Here is a 22,120-nt window from a genome sequence, read left to right on the forward strand (position 1 = left end):
AATGTTCTTCAGTTTCCAAGAGACCTAAAAAAGTGGAACACAGCTTGAGCAGAAGGAGTATCACAGTGATGCTTCAATCGTCTCTGATGATTTTAGCAAAATGTGACACTTATTTTATGTTGATTTTGCCAATCACCCTTGACGAATAATTCATCCATCCATCCATTTTCCAACCCACTGAATCCAAACACTGGGTCATGGGGGTCTGCTGGAGCCAATCCCAGCCAACACAGGGCAGCAACCAATCCTGGGCAGGGTGCCAACCCACCACAGGACACACACAAACACACCAAGCACTAGGGCCAATTTAGAATCACCAATCCACCTAACCTGCATGTCTTTGGATTGTGGGAGGAAACCCACGCAGACACGGGGAGATCATGCAAACTCCACGCAGGGAGGACCCTGGAAGCAAACCCAGGTCTCCTAACTGCGAGGCAGCAATACTTACTTATTATGTAATTTACAGACATAAGTATTCTGTCTAAACTAATCTTTTAAAAGTCAATTGTATTTAACAGTGGCTCATTTGTTCTTAGAAGTTCCAATCATTTTCTGATTTTATCTGTCCATTCTTTATCTTCTTCTTCTTATTTGTTGGTTGTCCTCTGTGTCAGCCACCAAGTTTAGTCATAGATTTGTGTTCCTTTGCTCTAAGCTTTTGTACGCAGTTGTTTAGCAAATGGTGTATTCTTACAGGTTCAATCCACCCATAAAATGATTTATATAATAGGGAAGTTATATAATGCTAATATCCCCAAGACAGACCATAATTTCTCCAGTAAAACCTGAATGAACCACAATAACTAAGTAGAACAAAGCTGCATCCATTTTCTTGGGTAAAGTACAATATTTGTCCTATTCTGCAGTTCTGTGTGTGAGGCTACCCTCTCCCTGGACCTGTGCAAGCGATCAGTTGTCATATGAACTTCATCTTCCATTAGTCTGAACCCTGATGCTTGTAGAGAACTATAGATAACTTTTGGAAATTAGATACACTTTTTACATCTACTGTCCAACTTAGAAATTGAATTTTGGACAATCCATACTAAACAAAACAGTTACTATTCACATTATGAGAAAAACAGGTTATTTCATGTCTGCCTGTTTGAGATTCTATCCTTCTTATAATATACTTCTGGTGCAATACATTAATAGATTGAAAAAGGAAGAATGAAAACATACTATGTTTTTATGATCATTTTTATAACAGTTTGAATTCCACCCTGGTCAATATTTGTGTGTCCTCTTTTTCATATGCTCTGGTTTCCTCCTACTTCCTGAAGACTTGCACAATGATTAAATTTGCTGTCTTAAATGAGCTGATATGCGTGATTACAGTTGCGTGTCCATGAGACCTGTGATGCCACATCCAGGGTTCTGCCTTGTGACAAGTACAGTACTTGATTAGGCTTTGTCATGCTATAACCTATTTTGGAATATAACACTTTGAAAGGTGGGTGGGAGATTTCTTCATAATCAATTAAACAATTGCAAGAAATTTGTGATTATGAATTTTTAGTTTTCTGTCGTCGGCCTTTGGATTTTATTTAAAATTAATTAAAAATCTATGATTGTAAGATCTGGCCTAGTGTATTGTATAATATGCATAAAGTAGGTTTTAAAGCTGAAACATGTTGCCAAGCTTTTTAGTTTTACATGTGGAATTAACATTCTCCTAGAAATTATTAAAAATTGCATAGTGAAGTGCATCGGATTTTTATATTTCTGTGCAGATACAACTTTCTAGTTTTATAGGTTCATTTTTATATAGTGACTGTCCTGATGACTGTCCTCATTTCAGAGTAATTTCTATGCATGTTGTTAGTATCAGAGCACAGGCAGGTTACATAACATCTAAAACTACAGGCTTCACTTTCTTGTCTACTTCCCTTTATTGCTTGCCTTTACCGCTGAAGTCTTCTTTTTGCTACTTGCTTTGCTTTTCTCACTTACAATTGTTTTCCAGTCGGTTGTGTAAGGGCCCATGGTAAAATCCATTCATCCCCTCCAAAGTATACAAAACTCATACGTTTCATTTCACGCTGAAGCTGATTTTTAAAATCTTGGCATACTACTCATTTATCACAACTTTCAAAATTAAAATGGTTTTTGAAATTAATTTCATAGTTGTTTCCTATTATTATTAACTTTGATGTTCAGATTTTACTGTATCTTCACTGCACCATGCCTGTAAAATTAGAGTCGGTGTGTATTTTTTTTATTGCTTTGAACTCAAGGCTAAACTCATTTTCTAACTTTTGTTATGGCATCAATTAGAACACAAGTATTCCTGGCTCTGTGGTCCTTTTGCTTCTCTCTTTAGTAATTCTGCTAGAATTAACACATTTAGCAATACACTTAAAACAGCAGGTATTATGAAATTAGGTTTTGTCTGCTATACCTCATTAATTCTCTTACCGTAGGTACTGGGGCTCTGAGGAGATTTTTCCTGGTGGACGGTCTGACTGGGAAACAGAACAGCCTGAGTGATCAGCCTCAATACGTCACATACGCCAGCAGCCTAACACTCAGGTAATCAGCTCATAAAGTTGGAGATTCTTCAGATTACAAAGTACTTATGGTTAATTTTAAAGCAAATGCAACCTACTTGGTCCAGCACACCTCTCAAACACATTCCTTAGTCAAGTTTATTTCTGATTTCAGTGTTATTTGTTTTAAGTGCCTGTCATGTTCTTTTAATATCTTTAAGCCTTATATTTTTTATTATTTATGGCAACACATAGGAAAAGTACTTACATTGATAGGTTTTTATTATATATGAACTTATGCATAATTGATCTTGTACTGTAATCTTGTTTGCACTGTAAAGTTTCTAGTAATGGTGTACTGTACGATTGCTTGTGATCAAAATTTTAATAATATAGCAAATTAACAAGATAAATAAACAATGCATTTTATTTTAATGTATAAACAATGCATAAGGAAGACATAAAAACCCTCTCACAAGCAAACCATCTCCAAGCCCTGTGAGGAAGATACTAAGAAAAAAGAGAAATAGAAACAGCTGCAAAAGAGGGCCGCAGGTTAAGCATCAGGCCAGGTGAAGCATTCCATGCTGCCAGGTACGGGCCTCACAGCTTTTTACCAGCTAAGCAGCAATCTTGGTGTTGGATGAAACACCAATCCAGAATGCAGTTAAACACGGGAATTAGCTGAAAGACATGCACCATCTAGTGAGAGGCCTGTGCTACTTTGGAAACAGTGTATCCAAAAAAAGATATGCTGATGTGTAGAAGTGCGATAAAGAGAAATATCAGCAAGAAGATCAAGGAAAAAGAGTCAGAAGTGAAAAACCAAAAGGAGGAAACAGGAGGGACAGTTCAAAACCATGTGACAAAAATATGCCAGGTGCATTTAAAGGGTAATGATGGCTGTATGAGTTACTGGCCAGGCCTATAGTAAGAGAATTACAGAGTATAATATATAGACTGTGATCCTGGAGAGCCACAGTGGAGACAGAGTTTGGGGCCTGGGTTGCCTTGAAACCTTGCATATTGTAATCTTATTAGTTAGCCAATAAAAGGTGTCATTTTGCTTGACTTCTCACTACATTCATAATGGCTAACATGGTACAATACCCTAGTACTACATTCCAGCTATTCTTAATTAGTGACTAGTTTTTGCTACTAATTAACGTCATTTAATTTATTTGCTATTTTATTTATTTGCTATTTAAGACATTCTGGAAAGAGAGAATGTGCTGCCAAGTGTCAGAAAGCTCTGTCTCAGTCACAGGTCATGGATCCTCCAACAGGATAATGACCCAAAACACATAGCTAAACGCACCTAAAAATGGCTTCAAACAAAACATTTGTATAATTTTGAAGTGGCCTCCTGTGAGCCCTAATTTGAATTCTTTTTGTAAATATTTTTTATTGATTTTAATTAAAAGCAAATAACAATTCATACAATTAAATCAAACTAAATAAACTGAGGTTCAACACCCACCCAAAATAAAGTGAGGATACCCAACTAAGAAAGTAAATGCAGCCAGAATCAGAAGTTGCAGAATAACAGCATGAAGGAAGTGTGGGATGGGATGAAGACCATCACTGGCTACAGCTTGAAGCGAGTTGCCACCATCGAGAGGGACATGGAGAGAGCAAACCAGATGAACAACTTCTTTAACAGGTTTGACCACCCTAACCCACTCTCACCTCAGAGTACTGCATCCTCCACCCATCCTTCTGCTGATACCAGCATAGGAGAGAGTTTCCCCCCACTCACAATTACAGCAGCCCAGGTAAGCAGAGGGCTGAAGAGACTTTGTGCCAGCAAAGCAGTGGGTCCAGATGGGGTATCGCCATGACTGCTGAAGGCCTGTGCATTGGAGTTGGGGAGTCCTCTACAACGTATCTTCAACCTGAGCCTGGAACAGGGGAGAGTCCTGAGGCTTTGGAAAACATCTTGCATCACCCCAGTCCCAAAGGTATCACGTCCTAGTGAGCTGAATGACTTCCGGACTGTCACTCTGACGTCACATGTGATGAAGACCATGGAGCGGTTGCTGCTTCACTACCTGTGGCCACAGGTCCGCCATGCCCTCAACCCTCTGCAGTTTGCAAACCAGGAGAAGATGGAAGCGGAGGATGCCATCATCTATATGCTACATCGATCCCTCTCCCACTTGGTCAGAGGCAGTGGTGCTGAAAGAATTATGTTTCTGGACTTCTCTAGCGCCTTCAACACCATCCAACCTCTGCTCCTTAGGGACAAGCTGACAGAGATGGGAGTAGATTCACACCTGGTGGCATGGATCGTGGACTATCTTACAGACAGACCTCAGTATGTGCGTTTTGGGCTTTTGTTGATCATATACAGTATATGTAGTAGCATATCATCTGCATATAGTGATATTTTCTGTTCAAATCCTTCTCCGAAAACCCCCTTTATCTCTGATGCATTTTGAAAGTAAATAACTAATGGCTCAATGGCAATTGCAAAGAGTAATGGTGATAAGGGACATCCTTGTCAAGTACAGCATTCTAGTTTGAAGTAGTCTGAAGTAATGTTGTTAATACAAACTGAAGCTTCTAGACTAGTATAGGGTAGTTTGATCCATACACATGTTTGGGCTGAACCCAGATGTGTGCAATGTGGCAAATAGGTAGTCCAATTCAACCATATCAAATGTTTTTTGTGCATCCAAAGATAGTAAGATCTCTGTGGTGTTAGATTTAATGGGTAAATATATTATATTAAACAAACATTGAAGATTAGAAGCTGTCTGCCTTTAATAAATCTGGTTTGGTCTTGTGATATTACAAAAGGAAGCACTTTCTCAATCCTTCTAGCTAGAACTTTAGAGAGTATCCTAACATCATTATTCAGAAGTGAAATTGGCCTATATGATGCACATTGTAGTAAGTCCTTATTTTTCTTAGGAAAGACAGAAATTAATACTTGGTGTAAAGTCTAGGGTAGAATTTTGTTTTCTTTAGCTTCTATAAATGTTGCTAATAATAGTGGAGCTAACTTATTTGACATTTTTTCAATAACATTCCACTGGATAGGCATCAGGGCCGGCTGCTTTCCCACCTTGAGGTGAGTTTATAGCATCTAGTAATTCTGAGAGTGTCAAAGGGTTATCTAGTTCCAAAGCACTAAGTGTATCTAGCTGTGGTATATGTAATGAGTCAAACAAAAATCATTAGATTGTGTCTTATCTTCTTTAGAATTAGTAGAATATAAGAACTTATAGTACTCTAAATGTGTGGGTTATATTTTTATGGTCTAAGATTTTATCTCTGTCCATATTGGTAATTGCTGGTATTGCATTGCAGACTTCCTGCTTGTGGATTTGTTGAGCTAAAATCATATTGGCTTTCTTTCCGTGTTTATAATAATGATGTCAGAATTTCCCAGAGTATTCCTGCAGAAACCTCTGAGGATGCATTTGTCTCCAGAAAATAATCAATTTGCTTGGGTATGAATTCTGTACAGTTCTCATCAGCTAATGAGAGGGGGTTAAGATGCCAGCTATGAGATGAGTGTGTAGGGCATAGTGATTTAAGCTCCATCAGTGGAGAGGTGTGGACGGACATAACAATAGCATCATATTTACAAGATTTGATAATGGGCAAAAAATTATTGTATATGAAAAAATAATCTATTCTTGAATAAAAATAATGAACTTGTGATTAGAAGGAATATACTCTTAGGTTGGGATTTGAAAACCTCCATGGGTCTGATAAGTTTTGATCCATTACAAACTCTAATTATTTTTGCAGTATTAGATGTTATCACCAGTGTAGCTGAAGATCTATCTGGATATAAAACACAATTAAAGTCTCCGGCCTTTATAATTTTTTGAGTGTTCACATTAGGAATAGATTCAAATACATTTTGGATTAAATCTCTATCATCCACGTTAGGTGCATCTATATTTATCAGAATCAATTTAGTATTAAATAAATTGCTCATCACCATGACATATTGCCGTTCAGGATCAGATATTATGTCTAACTCTACATATGGAATAGATAGATAGATAGATACTTTATTAATCCCAGTTATGTATATTAAGATTCCCACACTCCTAGTTTTCTTTGTATAGCTGGAGTGAAATATTTGGCCAATCCACTCCCTTTACAATCAAAACAGGTCCTTACTTTTTAAGTGAGTCTCCTGTAAAAATGTTATCTTTGCATTTAAACCTTTAAAGTGAGAGAATACTTTTTTTCTCTTTAATTCATGATTGAGACCTCTGACATTACAGCTCACAAAGTTCACTATTTGGTCATTAAAAACATTGCTTCTGAACTTTTTTTGGTATTTTGTAGTCTTACGTTAAGGTGGTACATTGTTACATTATAATAGCTTTGGCCTAGGTTTGAGATATTATTGCCAGGTGTTATGGTTATGAAGCCTATTGTGGTGTTGGCACTTACAGTTATTTGTGTAGAAAGGATAAATAAGAAATAGCAATGCTTTCTCCCTCCCCAACACCACTTCCCATTTTGCCTCCTCGAGTGAGGCAGTCCACATGGTCCTGGTACTCTGACATGGCAATTGATAAAACGAACCCATAAGCAGCAGTGTAGAAAAGGTTAACATTGAGATATCCTTTGAAAGTACAGCTCCGATACAATAAACCTAGGAAATGGAGACTGATAACGTATGATAGTACATTTCCAATGCAATAAACCAAGGATATGAAGTGAAAAGGAAAGAAAAACAAGTGTAAACATTTATTTTGTGGTTGCCAAAAAGTACAATTATTTAATAGAAGTAATTTTAATGTAATATAATAATTGAAGTTTAAAATTAAAAAAAGGAAAGGAGGCTGAGAAGGAAATAGAATGTATAGCTACAGCAAATGTTGCATTACAAATGGTCCAAGTTGCAAGCAGAATCTTCTTTACCTTGCTAAAACATGGTATGATTCATGATCATGTTTCAAAAGGATGGCGGGATCAGTCTTCTTAGTTCTTTTCTGCTTCATTCAGAGAGCTAAACATGTAAAACTGACCCTCAATATCCACTTTCAATTTGGCAGGGCACAAGAGCCTTTATCTTATTTCAGTTCTGTGTAGACACTGTTTAATGGTGTAGTATTTGGTGCGTTTAGCAGCTGTTGCAGGGAAGAAATCTGGGGAAAATATGAATGCAGCTATTTTCAAATATGATCTCCTCTTTCTGTCTTTGAAGGGATGTGAAATTTTGTTTGGTTTCTCAGTTTTGAGGCTGTGAGATGAAGAGACGAGACATGGCCAGGTTTGGGGCAGCCACCCGTATAATTCTGTATCCTGGCTGCAAAAAGTAAATGTTTTAAGATTGAGTCAAGTTTACAAGACAGAGTCCAAAACAGAACTGAATTCCAGGGAAAAGAAGTGAGGCTTTATAGGAAGTCTGGGGGAAGTGATGTCGTCCTCGGGGCCGAGGCTGGTAGTGATGTTGTCCTCGGTGCCGGAACCGGATGTAGGGTGTCCCGAGTCGAGGAGGCAGCTCCTGGTGGGATTTCCCAGGAAAGGTCTGCAGGGAACTTATAAAGAGCGTTAGTGCACCCCGCCACCCCCTGGGCAGATGTATTACCATTCATCTACAAGCCCTTCAGCTGCCTCCTATTCACACGTGTGTGACAAGGCATTTGATCCATGTATATGGTAGGCTGCTGAGATCTTGGTGTCCGATATGGAGTCCTCTCCAATTATGTTAGAGAATAGTTCAGCTGTGAATTTCACTGGGTATGGACTTTCATGTTTTTCAGGGAGACCTTCGATTCTGATGTTTTTCCTTCTATATCTATCTTTAGCCTGTTTTGTCAGCCTGTTTGTCAGCGAACACCTTGCATTCTGATTTTGTAGCCATTGCTTTTTCATCAGATGTCGATTGTTCAACTATTTTAATCAACGAATCATAAATGTTTGCTTAACATCTTCAAGCTGAGCAGCAAGTACTCCAATTTTACTCACTAACTTACTCATATTTTCCTGTATTTTTTCATCATTTTTTTTAGGAATTCTGTAAAGGCTGTGGTAAACTTATTACTTAAATGGTTTGCCAGGTCTTTTATATCCTGATGCTGTTTCTCAGTTTTCTTGTTTAGGTCCTTTCTTTCATTCTTTATATCCCCTATAACCTTCTTTATATCACTCTTTATCTCATTTATGTCCTCCCCAAGTGTGTTAATCATTACCTTCAGCTTGGACAGTGCGTTTCAGTCTTCTCTGCACTCCATAGGTGGAGTTGTAAGTCCGGTTGGGATTGTTGTTCTTCTGACTCAGAGGGGGTATTAGCTGTAGTTGACAGCGAGGATGAAAGGGCCATGCTCAGTTCCAGTAATTCTCTTGGAATTGACAAATTCTCCTTGCCCACTTTGCTCCCAGTTTTGCTCCCACTTTCACTTTCGGCTAGAGCCAATGCTGCAACATCCGGTGCTGGCAGATCTGTTTCTTTGCCCATCTGTTCCAGGTCAGTCTCTGATAAGCCTTACCATGAACTTGAGGCCGTTTTTGACTTTGATGAAATTTTAGTTGTCTTATCCTTATTTTCCTTTTCTTTCTGAACCCTATATTTGCTGATCATGCTTATTTATAATCATGTATAATGTAAATACAGGATACCTTGGAATATTATAGTAACAGTAATATATAGTAGTAAAAATGGAGCTCATCTCTAGATGTCCATCTCACACAACGGATGAGACCAACCTGATTTGAATTCTATTGACCATCTGTGTAAAGAACTGAAACTGAGAAGGCCTCCGTCAAACCTGACACAGCTGGAGCAGTTCAGGAACAGCCGGCCAAACTACCTGTTGACAGATGCAGAGAGAAGTCTCATTGAGAGCTGCAGGAATCAGTTCTTTGTAGTGATTATCTCAAAAGGTTGTGCAACAAAATATTAGGTTAAGAGTCCCATCATCTTTGTCCATGCCATTTTCATTTGTGTTATTGTTTGAAGTATTCTGTTGAATCAAAACTTTAAAGCGAAGTCTGATTTTTGTTAAATATGCAATAAACAATGATGGGTGCCTGTTACTTTTGTCAGTTTCAAGTTATTACAGAGGCAATGATGGGTTCTTGTTTTTTCTTGGATCGATACCAACAAATGGGTCCACAGCTCCTTTTCATAGATGCAGTTTAAAATGTGTCAGATAGTTGGTGTGGCAGAAAATGATGTAAAAGGGATAGATGGATATGGATGTGGCGACCCCTAAATGAGAGCTAATGGAAGAAGGAGAAGAAGATAAGAAGATGATGCTCTTCTTTCTAGTTGTCATGGCTTCATTGTTTTGTCCTCGTTTATAGCTGCTAAGTTGATTTTCTTGCACTGATAACTTTGTATTTTATATTATACAAGTAGTGCTCTGTTTTCTCTGTAAAGCCCCATGTGATTGTTTGTGTTGTTAATGGATCTGTGGAAGATAATTCAGTTATATAAATGGTATAATAGCAACGAGCTCAGGCCTCCACAACCCTGAAATGAATCAAACAGGTTTGACAATGGATGAATGGATATATGCATAATATATCTATTATTTTCATTTTCTAAACCCGTTTATGCTATTACAGGGTTGTGTTGTTCATGAGTATTATATTCATGCCTTCATTTATTTTCTGAAACTCCTTATTCTATTATAGGCTTACAGCAGCATTTCTCAACCTATTTGCTACCCGAGTTTTCATAACAGTTTTAATCGCACCCCCCTAACGTTTTTTTGAAAGGAGCCCACTAATACCAATTTGTTCTTTTTTAATTAATGATATATCATAGATGCATATTTTATTATACCTACTTAACTTTTATCGACATTTATCTAACTCTATATTTATTTTTCTAGTATCAGAATGTAGTTTAAGTTCATTTGTTTTGGTTTCAATAGATGTATTTTTCATATTTTTGATTCTTGTTTTCTTTTTTTCACATCTTCGCGCCCCCTTTTGTTACTTCGTGCCCCCCTAGGGGGGCCTGCCCCACAGTTTGAGAACCACTGGCTTACAGGATGCCCATATAATGCATTTATTCGTTTATTTTTCCAAACCCATATACTCTATCACGTTGTTGTGATGTGTATGTATAATTCATTCATTTTCTGAAACTTTTTTATTCCTTTACTGGTTTCTGAGATGCCTAAATTAATACAGAATACGAAGCAAAAAGAAATAATTTGTAGCTAGACCTTTTGATTCCAATTTTACAACTGGTAATAACCCAAATGTAATTAAAGAGGAATTTATGTAGTAGATCATGTAAAGTGCTTCTTTTATTTTTCAGTGTTTTTACAAAGCTGCTGATTAGCATTCCATTTTATTATCACACTAATTTTGAACTTTGTAAAACAGCAAACTTAAAAAGAGTCAATAATTTGATGTATTTTTTGTATTGCTTTCTCATGTTGTGTTTCAATATCTTTTAAATCACGCAGTGTGTATTTGCCAATTAGCAGCCCTGGTAACACGCCTCCCTTCCTGCTGACAGTACAGTACAGCACTGTGAATAACGTCGGACAAACAAACCCTCAAGCTCAGGTACAGTAGATTACTAATACTCAGATGAGATGGCGTATATAATGTGTAATATGTAACATTCAAATCCATGTACGCTCATTGCTGCAGTAGTCAAAAGGTCATCTTAACTGTTTGTAAGGTTTATTAAAAACATTAGATGCCATTCTGCAGCAAAGGAAGCCATTGTTACTGATGGTTACATTTCCTTTAAGCATCACACTATTTGTTAGCTTCTTCTTTAAATGAAGAGAACAAATCCTTGGCTTGTCCCTGCTCACTCTTTTAATTGTAATGCTCTTATTCTGAATCTTATTTGTCTGTTCACTACAGCATAACGGTCTGTCTTCATATTATGCCTGTGGGCATCAGTAGGCAAGATGATGAAGTACATGTCTGAAAGCGCCTTACCCAGTCCTGACGAACATGAGACTGGCTCCCTTCAGTCCTTGCTAGCTTTTAGATTCAGCTGCATGTGTCTGGATGATATCAGGTCATAAACAGAGCTGCACATTGCTTGTAGTCTGCTCCCTTATCCTGCAGTTTTTATTCAGGTTTCTCAACATCAGACTACCTTTATTCTGGACTGGAAGAACACTGCAAAAATTCCCTGTATAAATACAGAGATACATTTAAAAATGTACATTTTTTAGCACTTGGAACATAGCATAGGGTAGTTAAAACAAAGCCAGAAGAAACAACTGAACTGGAAGCTCATATATTTGTTATCAAAAATAAAAACCTTTTGAGAAAGAACTGTGAAAATAATCCTACACTTCATGAATGTGAAAAATATGCATGGCATAAGTGTTACATGATGGCATTGGGTTATCGATGCTCCCTCACAGCTCCATTTTTTTGGACAAGTATTGTGGCTTTGCTCCATACCCCAAAAACATGCAGTTAATCTTAATTACCATTGACATCCCATCCAAGGTTGGTACCTGCATTGTGCCCCAGGCTGTCAAACTAAGCAGTGGCAGACTGCTGCATTGTCCTGTTAGTACCAGAAATGAAAAGAAAGAATAAACATTCAGTGTGATGGAGCACCCAGTTAGTAATGGGGTTTTTGCCAGGTTACCATAGTTTTAGGAAGGAGCAGGGCTGTTTAAAACTCTAGCCAAGTGTGCAATAACATTGGTATAAAAAGATCAACGTTACTGCTTAATGAACAAATTACTATGATAACTTACACCTTCTTATCTATCCTGGCTGGAATCCTACACTTTCCGCCTTATATTTTTACGAGGAGCGGTCCAAAACATCTGTAGTGTCAGGCAGGCATTTATCCTCTTTAATAAAACCCCTCTGTGCGTCCAGGTGTGTGTGTCTTCTGGTGAAGTGCGCGTGCGCGGGGCCACACGGCACATGTTCAGTCTCTTCCTGTGCATTCTCTGTGTGTACAGAGAGAGAGAGACACACACACACACACGCACACAAACACACACACAGGCGCGTGCGACAGACACACACACACAGGCGAGACAGACACACACACACAGACGAGACAGACACACACACACAGACACAGAGGCGCGCGCTTAAGAGAGACAGACGCACATACACGCAGGCCCACGACAGAGACACACACACACACACACACACAACAACAACATTTATTTATATAGCACATTTTCATACAATAAGTAGCTCAAAGTGCACACAGGCGCCTACGTGCATTGTTGCAATGTTATTTTTCTTGGTTGTTTATTAAATTACGGATTTTTCAAATGTTAGTTTTTTTCCCTGTGCTTAAAACTCATTAAAAAAAGTGTTTTTAGCGAGCGGGTCGTAAGGCTATAGCGCGAACTCTTGCAGTGTTAGTTTTCTCTGTTGTTCAAGGTTTTCTTAGTGTTATTCAATGGTTTTACATCTAGTTTACTATTACGATGTGCATTCAATGGTATAATTAACTATACTTGTGCTTAAAAACTTAAAAATATATATATTTACATACAGTTCATACGGTCTGGAATGGATTAATTGTATTTACATACAATCCTATGGGGGAAATTACTTCGGTTCACCGAGGTTCCACTGTATTACTGTCAGACAAAATTACAGACATTTTACGGAAATACAAACCAGTATTACTGAGAGAGAAAATTAAAGGCACACAATACAGTGACACATATTACAGCCACATAGGTCCCTTGCCATTTAATATACAGTAGATTGTTCCTACTAATGTTTATGCACTACTGTTCTAGCACCCGTTATTGTAACGGGCTTAATGTCTAGTTTATTAATGTTTTCCTAAGTTAATTAAACTTGTTGAACCATTATTATACTTTTAGATATCTTTTACTGATTGCCTGTAACTAAATCATGTTCTTTCTTTGCTGTCTAGACCAGTAGTGAAAGGGATGTTTGACCTGATTTGAAAAAGTAAAGTAGTAGTTTATGCACGACAGATTTCTTATTTACACAATGTAATGGAAGGCCGTGGTGGATAAAATGAGTCCCTTAGTCCAGTTGGTGGCAGCAGAGTGGCCCTTTACTGTATGCATTGCCATATGTGGACATGTGATCCTACCTAGCAAACAGCATGTGATCCAAGACTTGCTCTTTCTATCAATTAAGTGGTGTTCTACTTTCATTCTGTATGCTTAATCTGTTTTGGTAAAACCACTTCTTTTGAACAATTTCATATGCTATTGCATTCAGGTACATCTGTTATTCTGTTTAAATCCATCCATATTGTTTATTTATTTAACCATAGTCATATTTTAACAGGAAAACAGAAGCCTCAAATGCTTGAGGAATACGAGTCATATTAAATATATTTTAATTTTTTTAATAGCAGAAAAGATACATGTTAGTTATGAAACACATTCTATTCATTGAGCCCTTTCATAAGAATTTGGGACCATTTGTGCTTGTCATTCCTTACATGCAGTTGTCCTGCTGGTTCCTGTCAGTGTTTTGGTAGAAGTGTAGCAATGGATTTTTAGGGAGGTCCACCCATCCATCCATTATCCAACCCACTATATCCTAACTACAGGGTCATGGGGGTCTGCTGGAGCCAATCCCAGCCAACACAGGACGCAAGGCAGGAAACAAACCCTGGGCAGGGCGCCAGCCCACCACAGGGCACACCCACATACCAAGCACACACTAGAGACAATTTAGGTTGACCAATGCACCTAACCTGCATGTCTTTGGACTGTGGGAGGAAACCCACACAGACACGGGGAGAACATGCAAACTCCACGTAGGGAGAACCCAGGAAGCAAACCCAGATCTTTTTAGGGAGGTGTCTTTATATATTATAACTAAACAGGCTCAGAGAGCTGATAAGGTGGCAGCACTGTATCAATGCAAAAAAAGTTAATATTCTGCTTGTGAGTACTGTCAAACCCAAGAACCACTTTCAACAATGTATGCAGAAAGAAGTAAGAAAATTAGAACTCCTGTCTACAGCTCCCCAGAGCTAAAGATGTCTGGTAGCCTTCATCACAGTGCAAGTAAATCAAATGCAGCCTCAGCCCTTTTAGTGTTGCCAGACATTTGCCTTAACCTGCAAAGTGCTCTATTTTAATTATTTTGCACCAGCTTCAGATATAAATCACGATATGAATTAAAGATTGGTTGGTTTTCTCGTTTATATTGATGGCATTTGCGTATTGGCCCCCTCAGAATCCAGGTTTTATTGAATTTTCTGTATGTAATGACATAGAGGGATTGTGATTCCAAATTCTTGCACAAAACTGTAATATTGTGGAAGAATAATGTGGGTGTACATTTTGTCCAGTTTTAATGTAATTGTAGTCTCTTATTCTCCCCTTTACTGGACAAGTGTAGTATGTCGATGTTGAATCCTATTAAAAGGAAATTATACATTATTTATTAACTCCTTATGAAAAAGGCTTCATCTTTCTGTAATGGAAAAACTGGATTCAAAAAGTAGATGGATGGATGGACTGTTATAGTGTTTACAGGAATAACTTGCACCATTATAGGCATACAACCTCTGTGTTACAGCCAATAATCCCACGTTATGTCTCTAAATAATTGAGGCCATATTAAAAAGTTCCATCTGAAAATGCTGTTAGTCTGTAAGTTAGAGCCTCTCTCTTCCATTAACGTCTGACGAGTTGTCAATAATCAGGAACCTTTCCAAAACTCTGTAGCCCAGCTATACAATGATACTCGTTACTGATGAAACACAATGCAGCACTGGGCTCCTCATTGAGCATCTTTCACAAGAATTTCATGCTTTATGTGTTTATAAAGTATCTGAACATTCCCTCCATGCAGTTGTCCTGCTGGTTCCTGTCTGTGTTCTGGAAGAGGTGTAGTAATGTTCAGAGAGGTGTCTTTATTTAAGCACAGGACATTCACATATTGGTCTGGTTCCCTTTCAGGAGTGTAGGGGATGTTTAAAGTGTAAGAAAGCTACATCCTCATCACAGGATGGAAGGCAGTGTGATACATGCAAAGTAATGTTTTGAATGCATTCATTCATTTTGGGTATAAAATCGGCACCTTTAATATTTGTACTTTTTAATACATAGTCTTTTTTACTGCATTTCACTAAAGAGTACAGAACAAGCTGTCCTTTATAATGCTTTCTTTTTTGATTTGCAGGTAGCATTTGCTGTAACCTACAGTATGGATCAGTCCACAATGACGTTGAATACTAATGTAAGAAGACATGGCTATTAAGCTGAAAATCCGATCTAGGAGATCAACAGTCAATGAACATGACTAACATTTTTATCTGAACATTATAGTACTCTCAAATTGGATATAGATACTGCTATGAATGAGGAAATGCTCTGTCTGCTTTGATATGTACTTTTCTGATTTTACGTGTTTATATTTTTCCCACCTTTTTGTTTCCATTTTTCAACTCTGGCTGCTGCCATTTTGTTTTACTTGTTGGTGGCTATGGTGCTCTGCTTGCCACAGCGTGACTCCAGAAAGAGTGGTACATGAGGTAACTGCGCCACACATATAAAACATGACGGCTTCTACTCTTACATGTCTCAGGATAGTTTCCAAAAAAACTTTGTGTCTTTGCTCTCAAGAAATCTCTTTCAGGGCTTTAGGACTTTGCAAGTTTTAGTTTTTGACCTTGGTACTTTTAGATTTCATGTTTCTCTCATCTCCTGGTCTTGTCATTCTACTCTGGCAGAATTATATACACATATAATAAAATATATACACACATTTATATGCATTTTCCATTTAACTTTCACTCATTTATTTAAAACTATCAAAATACCTGCACTTCACAGCGGAGAAGTAGTGTGTTAAAGAAGTGATGAAAAAGAAAAGGAAACATTTTAAATATAAGGTAACATGATTGTCGATGTAATTGTTTTGTCACATTATGAGTGTTGCTGTCATCAAGGATTTGATTATCATTATTTCTTTCAATCAGGTTCGTATTTGGAGGACGTGTTGTGTTCAAGATACATTCCGTGTTTGTCAACCGTTGTAAAGATAACAGGTTTCATTCATCGAAGTGTTCACTACCCAAATCGGTACTCGTGAATCTAAGATGTTTAACAGGCATTCCCGGTATTAAGTTGTGGATTTGCCTGCGAATATTTAGCGGCAGCATGTCTATTAACTTAATTTAAACTTAAGCTTTACACCTTGCTTTCCTATTGATATGTCTACAAAGGCTTGTTTAGATTCAGAGGTTTGTTCCTTTCTTACTGCATCAATAAACAGCTCGTCTTCCTCTTTATCTGAGACATCACACACTGCATGCACGGGTTTACCTTTCCCAGTTCTGCAAACTTTAGCGAAGTGGTTTAATTTACCACATTTTTTACACCGTGTGCTTTGTTTCCGCAGTAGCTGCACTTGTGAATATGCTTGTATGCGTCACTCGGTTCATATTCTTTTGCTGCCTTCTCAATTGTGCAAGGGGTTTTTTGTTCAGCGCTCGTTGGAGCTCTTGCTTGTTGTCTGCGTATTGTGTTCACAGTCAGTTCATGTGAGCCGCTCGGAGTACATGCATCGAAGGTTCTCAGCTGTGCTTGTGCTATCTTGTGCGATCTTGCGATGTCCACAGCTTTATTTAATTTTAGCTCAGACCCGGCACTTAAAAGTTTCTCTCGCACTTTTGCTGAGTTTGTGCCAAACACTATTCTGTCCCTGACCATCTCATCTTCATTTGCATAAGCACAGTCCTTCACCAGCAATTTTAACTCTGCTACAAAGTGATCAAAAGTCTCGTTTATACCCTGCGTCTTCTCATTAAACTTGTAACTCGCGAATATCGTATTCGTCTTAGGCATGACAAACGCCTCAAAACGGTCATAATCTCACCACCCAAATCGCTACTCGTGAATCTAAGATGTTTAACAGACATTCCCGGTATTAACTTTTTGATTTGCCTGCGAGTATTTAGCGGCAGCGTGTCTATTGGAGTGCTGCTGACGGACGGCCTTATATGGGCAGGCAGCCAACTACGTGGGAGGCGTGGGTATGGGGGACGCAATATAGGCAGGCAGCCAACTACGTCGGAGGCGTGGTGATGGGGGACGCAACTCCGCCTCACACGGCGACTGAGCTGGAGGCTATGGCCGTATATACTGTATGTACGTAAGTAGGATTCAGTTATGACTGTTATGCGTAGAATTTCGAAATGAAACCTGCTTAACCTTTGTAAGTAAGCTGTAAGGAATGAGCCTGCCAAATTTCAGCCTTCTACCTACATGGGAAGTTGGAGAATTAGTGATGAGTCAGTGAGTGAGTGAATCAGTCAGTCAGTGAGGGCTTTGCCTTTTATTATTATAGATTGAAGTAAAAAAAGTCTACAGGCCTATTTTATTCCTACAAATATTATTATTATTATTATTTATATATTTATATGTAAAACCACATACTGTATTATATATATATGTATTCACTTAATAAATCTTCAAGTATGACAGAGGTAAACTGTGGATAAAATGAAAATAAGTAATGAAATGAACACCTTGATAAATATCAGACAATAGCTATAGTGACTCAACTTTTATTCTGGCCAGCCTTTTCCTGTATTCAACTTCTGCCGTGACCAGTTCATGAATTTCCATTTCTATAAACCTGATATGTGCCACATTACTTTTCTGTGCACTGTCCACTGATGCAGGCCTTCTATTGGCATCTTTATTTTTATCATTATTATTGAATATTTTTATTATTGAACTATTATTGATTATTATTATTATATTATGGTGGCTCAATGATTGGCTCTGCTGCTACACTGATCTAGCCCCCTAGGTTCACATTTGTTTCACAGTTGTTGCACATTCTCACCATAGCTGCATGGGTTTTTGTTGCATGTACTCTGCTTTTCTTCTTCTATTTTCCTAAAGATGGGTTTGCTAAATTGCTTGGATAGAAACTGTAAGTTGGCCCCATCTGGCTGTAGGTGTGTGTGAGGCTGCACAATGGACTGGTTGTCCTGTCTAGAGCTGTGTCCTAATGCTATAGGGATCAGCTCTGGCACTCGTCTTGAAGACGAGTTTGTGAATATCATGTTGTAGTTTTTCTTTATTGCTTATTTATAATTATTTATATTACGTACTTGAATAATTTTTTGTATTGGAGCACAGTTAAATGACTTACTCTTAAAGTACAGCACCTTATCCAGTTTAACATTGTGCCACTATGAATTATGAAATCACTCATTTATTAATTTCCTTTTCTATTTCATCCCTAGATTGCCTTGGGAGTGCTGGGATCTCTTTCAGTCTTCTTAGCTATGTTGCAGACTAGTAGCTGGAGTCGCAGATCAGGCCAGCAGTTTATTAACTTTATGGTATGTAATATGGATGAAATAACAGACAAAAATGAAAAAACAAAAACTGTTAGTTTAACACTTGTAAAACATTTAACAATAATATCTCTGTCCAAAGGTATTCTTCTGTTTTTTTTGGTTTTTATTTAATTTAGTTTAGATAACGCCTTAAGTCATTAAATCACTTTGGCTGCTGAAAGTGCCAATTGAAGGTGCTGTGTTTCTACTGTACATTACTTGTAAAACTCATTGGTTATATATACTGTACTGTATGCTGCACACTCTGTACAGAGCCCAAAAATGTATCATACTTTAGAAAAACAATTCAACAGCAGGAGCTATGGTATATTTCCTTTGGTCTTATTAGCGTCGCACCAAATCTCTCTATTATGAAAGAAAATCCTGAGACGAGAAAAGACAAGACTATTTCCATGACATTTTTTCAATTCCCGCCCTCCTCTCAACCATATTTAACCATGCACACGGTCCTCTCACCTCTCATTCATGTGAATGCTTTTAACAGACACAGTTCCTGCTCTCTCAGCTCTTACAAATTTGTACGTTTTCCTCACTTTAAGATCCCAAATAAAGACAACTTATTATGTCCAAATCTTATTGAAGAATTTCATCCTGAAGGGTTATCAACCAAAGAAATGAGTACACGGGCAATCCTAGCACCGAGAAATGATTAAGTCAAACAAATTAATGGTTACATGGCAAATTGGTTAAATGCATATCAATAACCTATGCTGAAACAGGTGGTGGTGATCGTGCGGAAGATGAAAACATTAAGTTACAATATTCCAAAGAATATCTACAACCATTAACACCACCCGAATTACTGTTGAAAGAAGGATGTATCCAAGAAATGTAATGTAGTACATCTTCCGTGGATAACATTAGACACCAAAGGAGATCTGGATATGCAATTTGTATTAAAATGTTAATAGTTTCCCGTTAGAATAGCTAGAATAGCTTTTGCAAAGAAAATGAACAAATCACAGAGACAAACAAACAATGGAAAAAGCCGGTTTATTTATTAGAGAGAAAGAAACAAAATTCACTCACGAGCAGTCATATGTTGTGTTTTCACGATGTAAGTCCAGACACAGAATTAAAATTCATTGCGACATTGACTAAAATTTAATTCAAAAAATAGTTTTAACTGAAGTTTTACAATAAAAGTGTAAGTTTAAAAAGTATATGCATGTTAATTTTAAAGCCAAACAGAACGAAATCGTATAATGCAACAAATATCTCTAATGCAACATGAAACATAATTTACTTTCAAATTATTATGTTTTGCAATTTTTTAATATGGTTAATTACTCGCTGTAATGCAGCAGAAAGGCAAAGTGGCTAGCGTGTAGTGCTGGCCCGGGGTTGCTGAGCGAAGCAAGCAGAGGGCAAAGCCCCCTAGTATTATTTTAATATTAAATAAGACAGCATGCTAGGACAATGGCTGCTTCACAGTTCTCTGAGATCCAAGTTTAATTGTCAGGCCAGCCAATGCTTGTGTGACGTTTGTATATTCTCACTTTCATCATTTATTTTTCCATGTTCTCCAGATTTACCCCAAAGAGGTGCATATTAGTTTAATTGATGACTTGGAGTATGTGACGGTGTCCTGTGATCAACTGAGGTTTTATCCAGGGTTAGATAGATAGATAGATAGATAGATAGATAGATAGATAGATAGATAGATAGATAGATAGATAGATAGATAGATAGATAGATAGATAGATAGATAGATAGATAGATAGATACTTTATTAATCCCCAAGGGGAAATTCACATACTCCAGCAGCAGCATACTGATAAAAACAATATTAATTAAAGAGCAATAAAAAAAGTAGTGCAAGGTGGAGAGTGCTTGGCAGGTATAACAGACTATAATCTTGTATAATATTAACGTTTATCCCCCCAGTTAGAATTGAAGAGTCGCATAGTGTGGGGGAGGAACGATCTCCTCAGTCTGTCAGTGGAGCAGAACAGTGACAGCAGTCTGTCACTGAAGCTGCTCCTCTGTCTAAAGATGATACTGTTCAGTGTATGCAGTGGATTCTCCATGATTGACATGAGCCTGCTCAGCACCCGTCGCTCTGCCACAGATGTCAAACTGTCCAGCTCCGTGCCTACAATAGAGTCTGCCTTCCTCTTCAGTTTGTCCAGGCGTGAGGGTTTGCTTTAGCTTGACAATCAGTGCTGTTTGGATTGACTCTGTGATTTTGTACCACTAAAAATGGATTCACAAAATGAACAGAGTTTTTGTAATTAGTTTTTCCTATGTAAATATTATCCTATAATTTTTGTGATAGTGTATTCTGTGAGTGGCACTACATAAAATTAATATTGATTGATTAATTGATTGATTTTTTACATAGTTGTAATCATGTGTGAGAATGCTGTAGGTGATATTATGAAATCAAAAGTCACACAGGGCTCCACACTCATGACCTTATGTTACTATGAAACAAAAGAAAATATCATCTTATACCTGGATGAAACCATCAGTCTGTCTTCATTTTATGTAGTGTCCTTCACTGTGAGTACTTTCCCAAAATTCCTACATTAACAGTCTAGAGTCACATGCAGACACTCAACGGGAATTTTAGTAGGAGGGCAGCTTTCCATCACCCACTCAGTCAAACCTTATTTTATACAGCAGTTCTCATATTTTAGCAATAAACCGATAAATGGCATTGCATGGCTAAGCACATTGCATTAACAGAATAAGAACAGCTTCCTGAGATGCATCTAGACTATGAATAATGTGCAGTCATAAAAGGATCCTTAAGCATTACAAATGGCAGCTCCTAAATGGATCCGGTCGAGGAGCTAAGATAACTATCACCTAATGAAAAAATAAGGAAATAATATTAAAGTGAGAAGGAGGCCATCTGTTAAAAAAAGAAAAACAGAAATCTTGGATAAAACACTTCTTTGTGGGACATACACTTAAAACATTTATTTATTTACACATTTCTATGATTTGAGCGCTGACAACTTAAGTGAATCGTACATGGAGGGAGTGGGAAGTGACTGAACCTACAGGTTTTTGCTCTATGAACAAACTATAATGTCTTTCATTTTTTGTCTTTATTTTCCAAATGTTTTGTACTTTCTTCTTTATTTTTTTTTTTCTAAAAAAACACTAAACGATCAAGTTATAGATAGAAAAATAAGTAGGATATATAAAGTTTTTATTTATCTATTTATTTTCAAAACTATTAACTCCATTTCTGAGTCATGGGTGCTGTAACATGTCCAAGGTCAGAACCAGCTGAGAATGGAGTCGATCACAGTTACTTATGATAAGCCAAGTTCGAATCAGCGGTTAACCTAAGCTGCATGTCTTTGGGACAAGAGTGCCCTGTGGAAACACTGAACAAAGACCCTGG

At 37.6% G+C, this 22,120-nt stretch overlaps 1 protein-coding gene across 1 annotated transcript in view; it reads left to right on the plus strand.

Annotated features, from left to right (window-relative positions):
- Positions 1-22,120, plus strand: part of LOC120535491 (meckelin-like) — a 128,575-nt gene that overhangs the window by 65,747 nt on the left and 40,708 nt on the right. The window contains exons 13-16 of the mRNA XM_039763379.1: positions 2,427-2,535; positions 10,895-10,997; positions 15,564-15,620; positions 18,643-18,741. Of these exons, the coding sequence (XP_039619313.1) occupies positions 2,427-2,535; positions 10,895-10,997; positions 15,564-15,620; positions 18,643-18,741 (368 nt within the window). The remainder of the gene's footprint in view (positions 1-2,426; positions 2,536-10,894; positions 10,998-15,563; positions 15,621-18,642; positions 18,742-22,120) is intronic.

Source organism: Polypterus senegalus, chromosome 9 (assembly GCF_016835505.1).
Source record: "Polypterus senegalus isolate Bchr_013 chromosome 9, ASM1683550v1, whole genome shotgun sequence".
Taxonomy (NCBI): Eukaryota; Metazoa; Chordata; class Cladistia; order Polypteriformes; family Polypteridae; genus Polypterus; species Polypterus senegalus.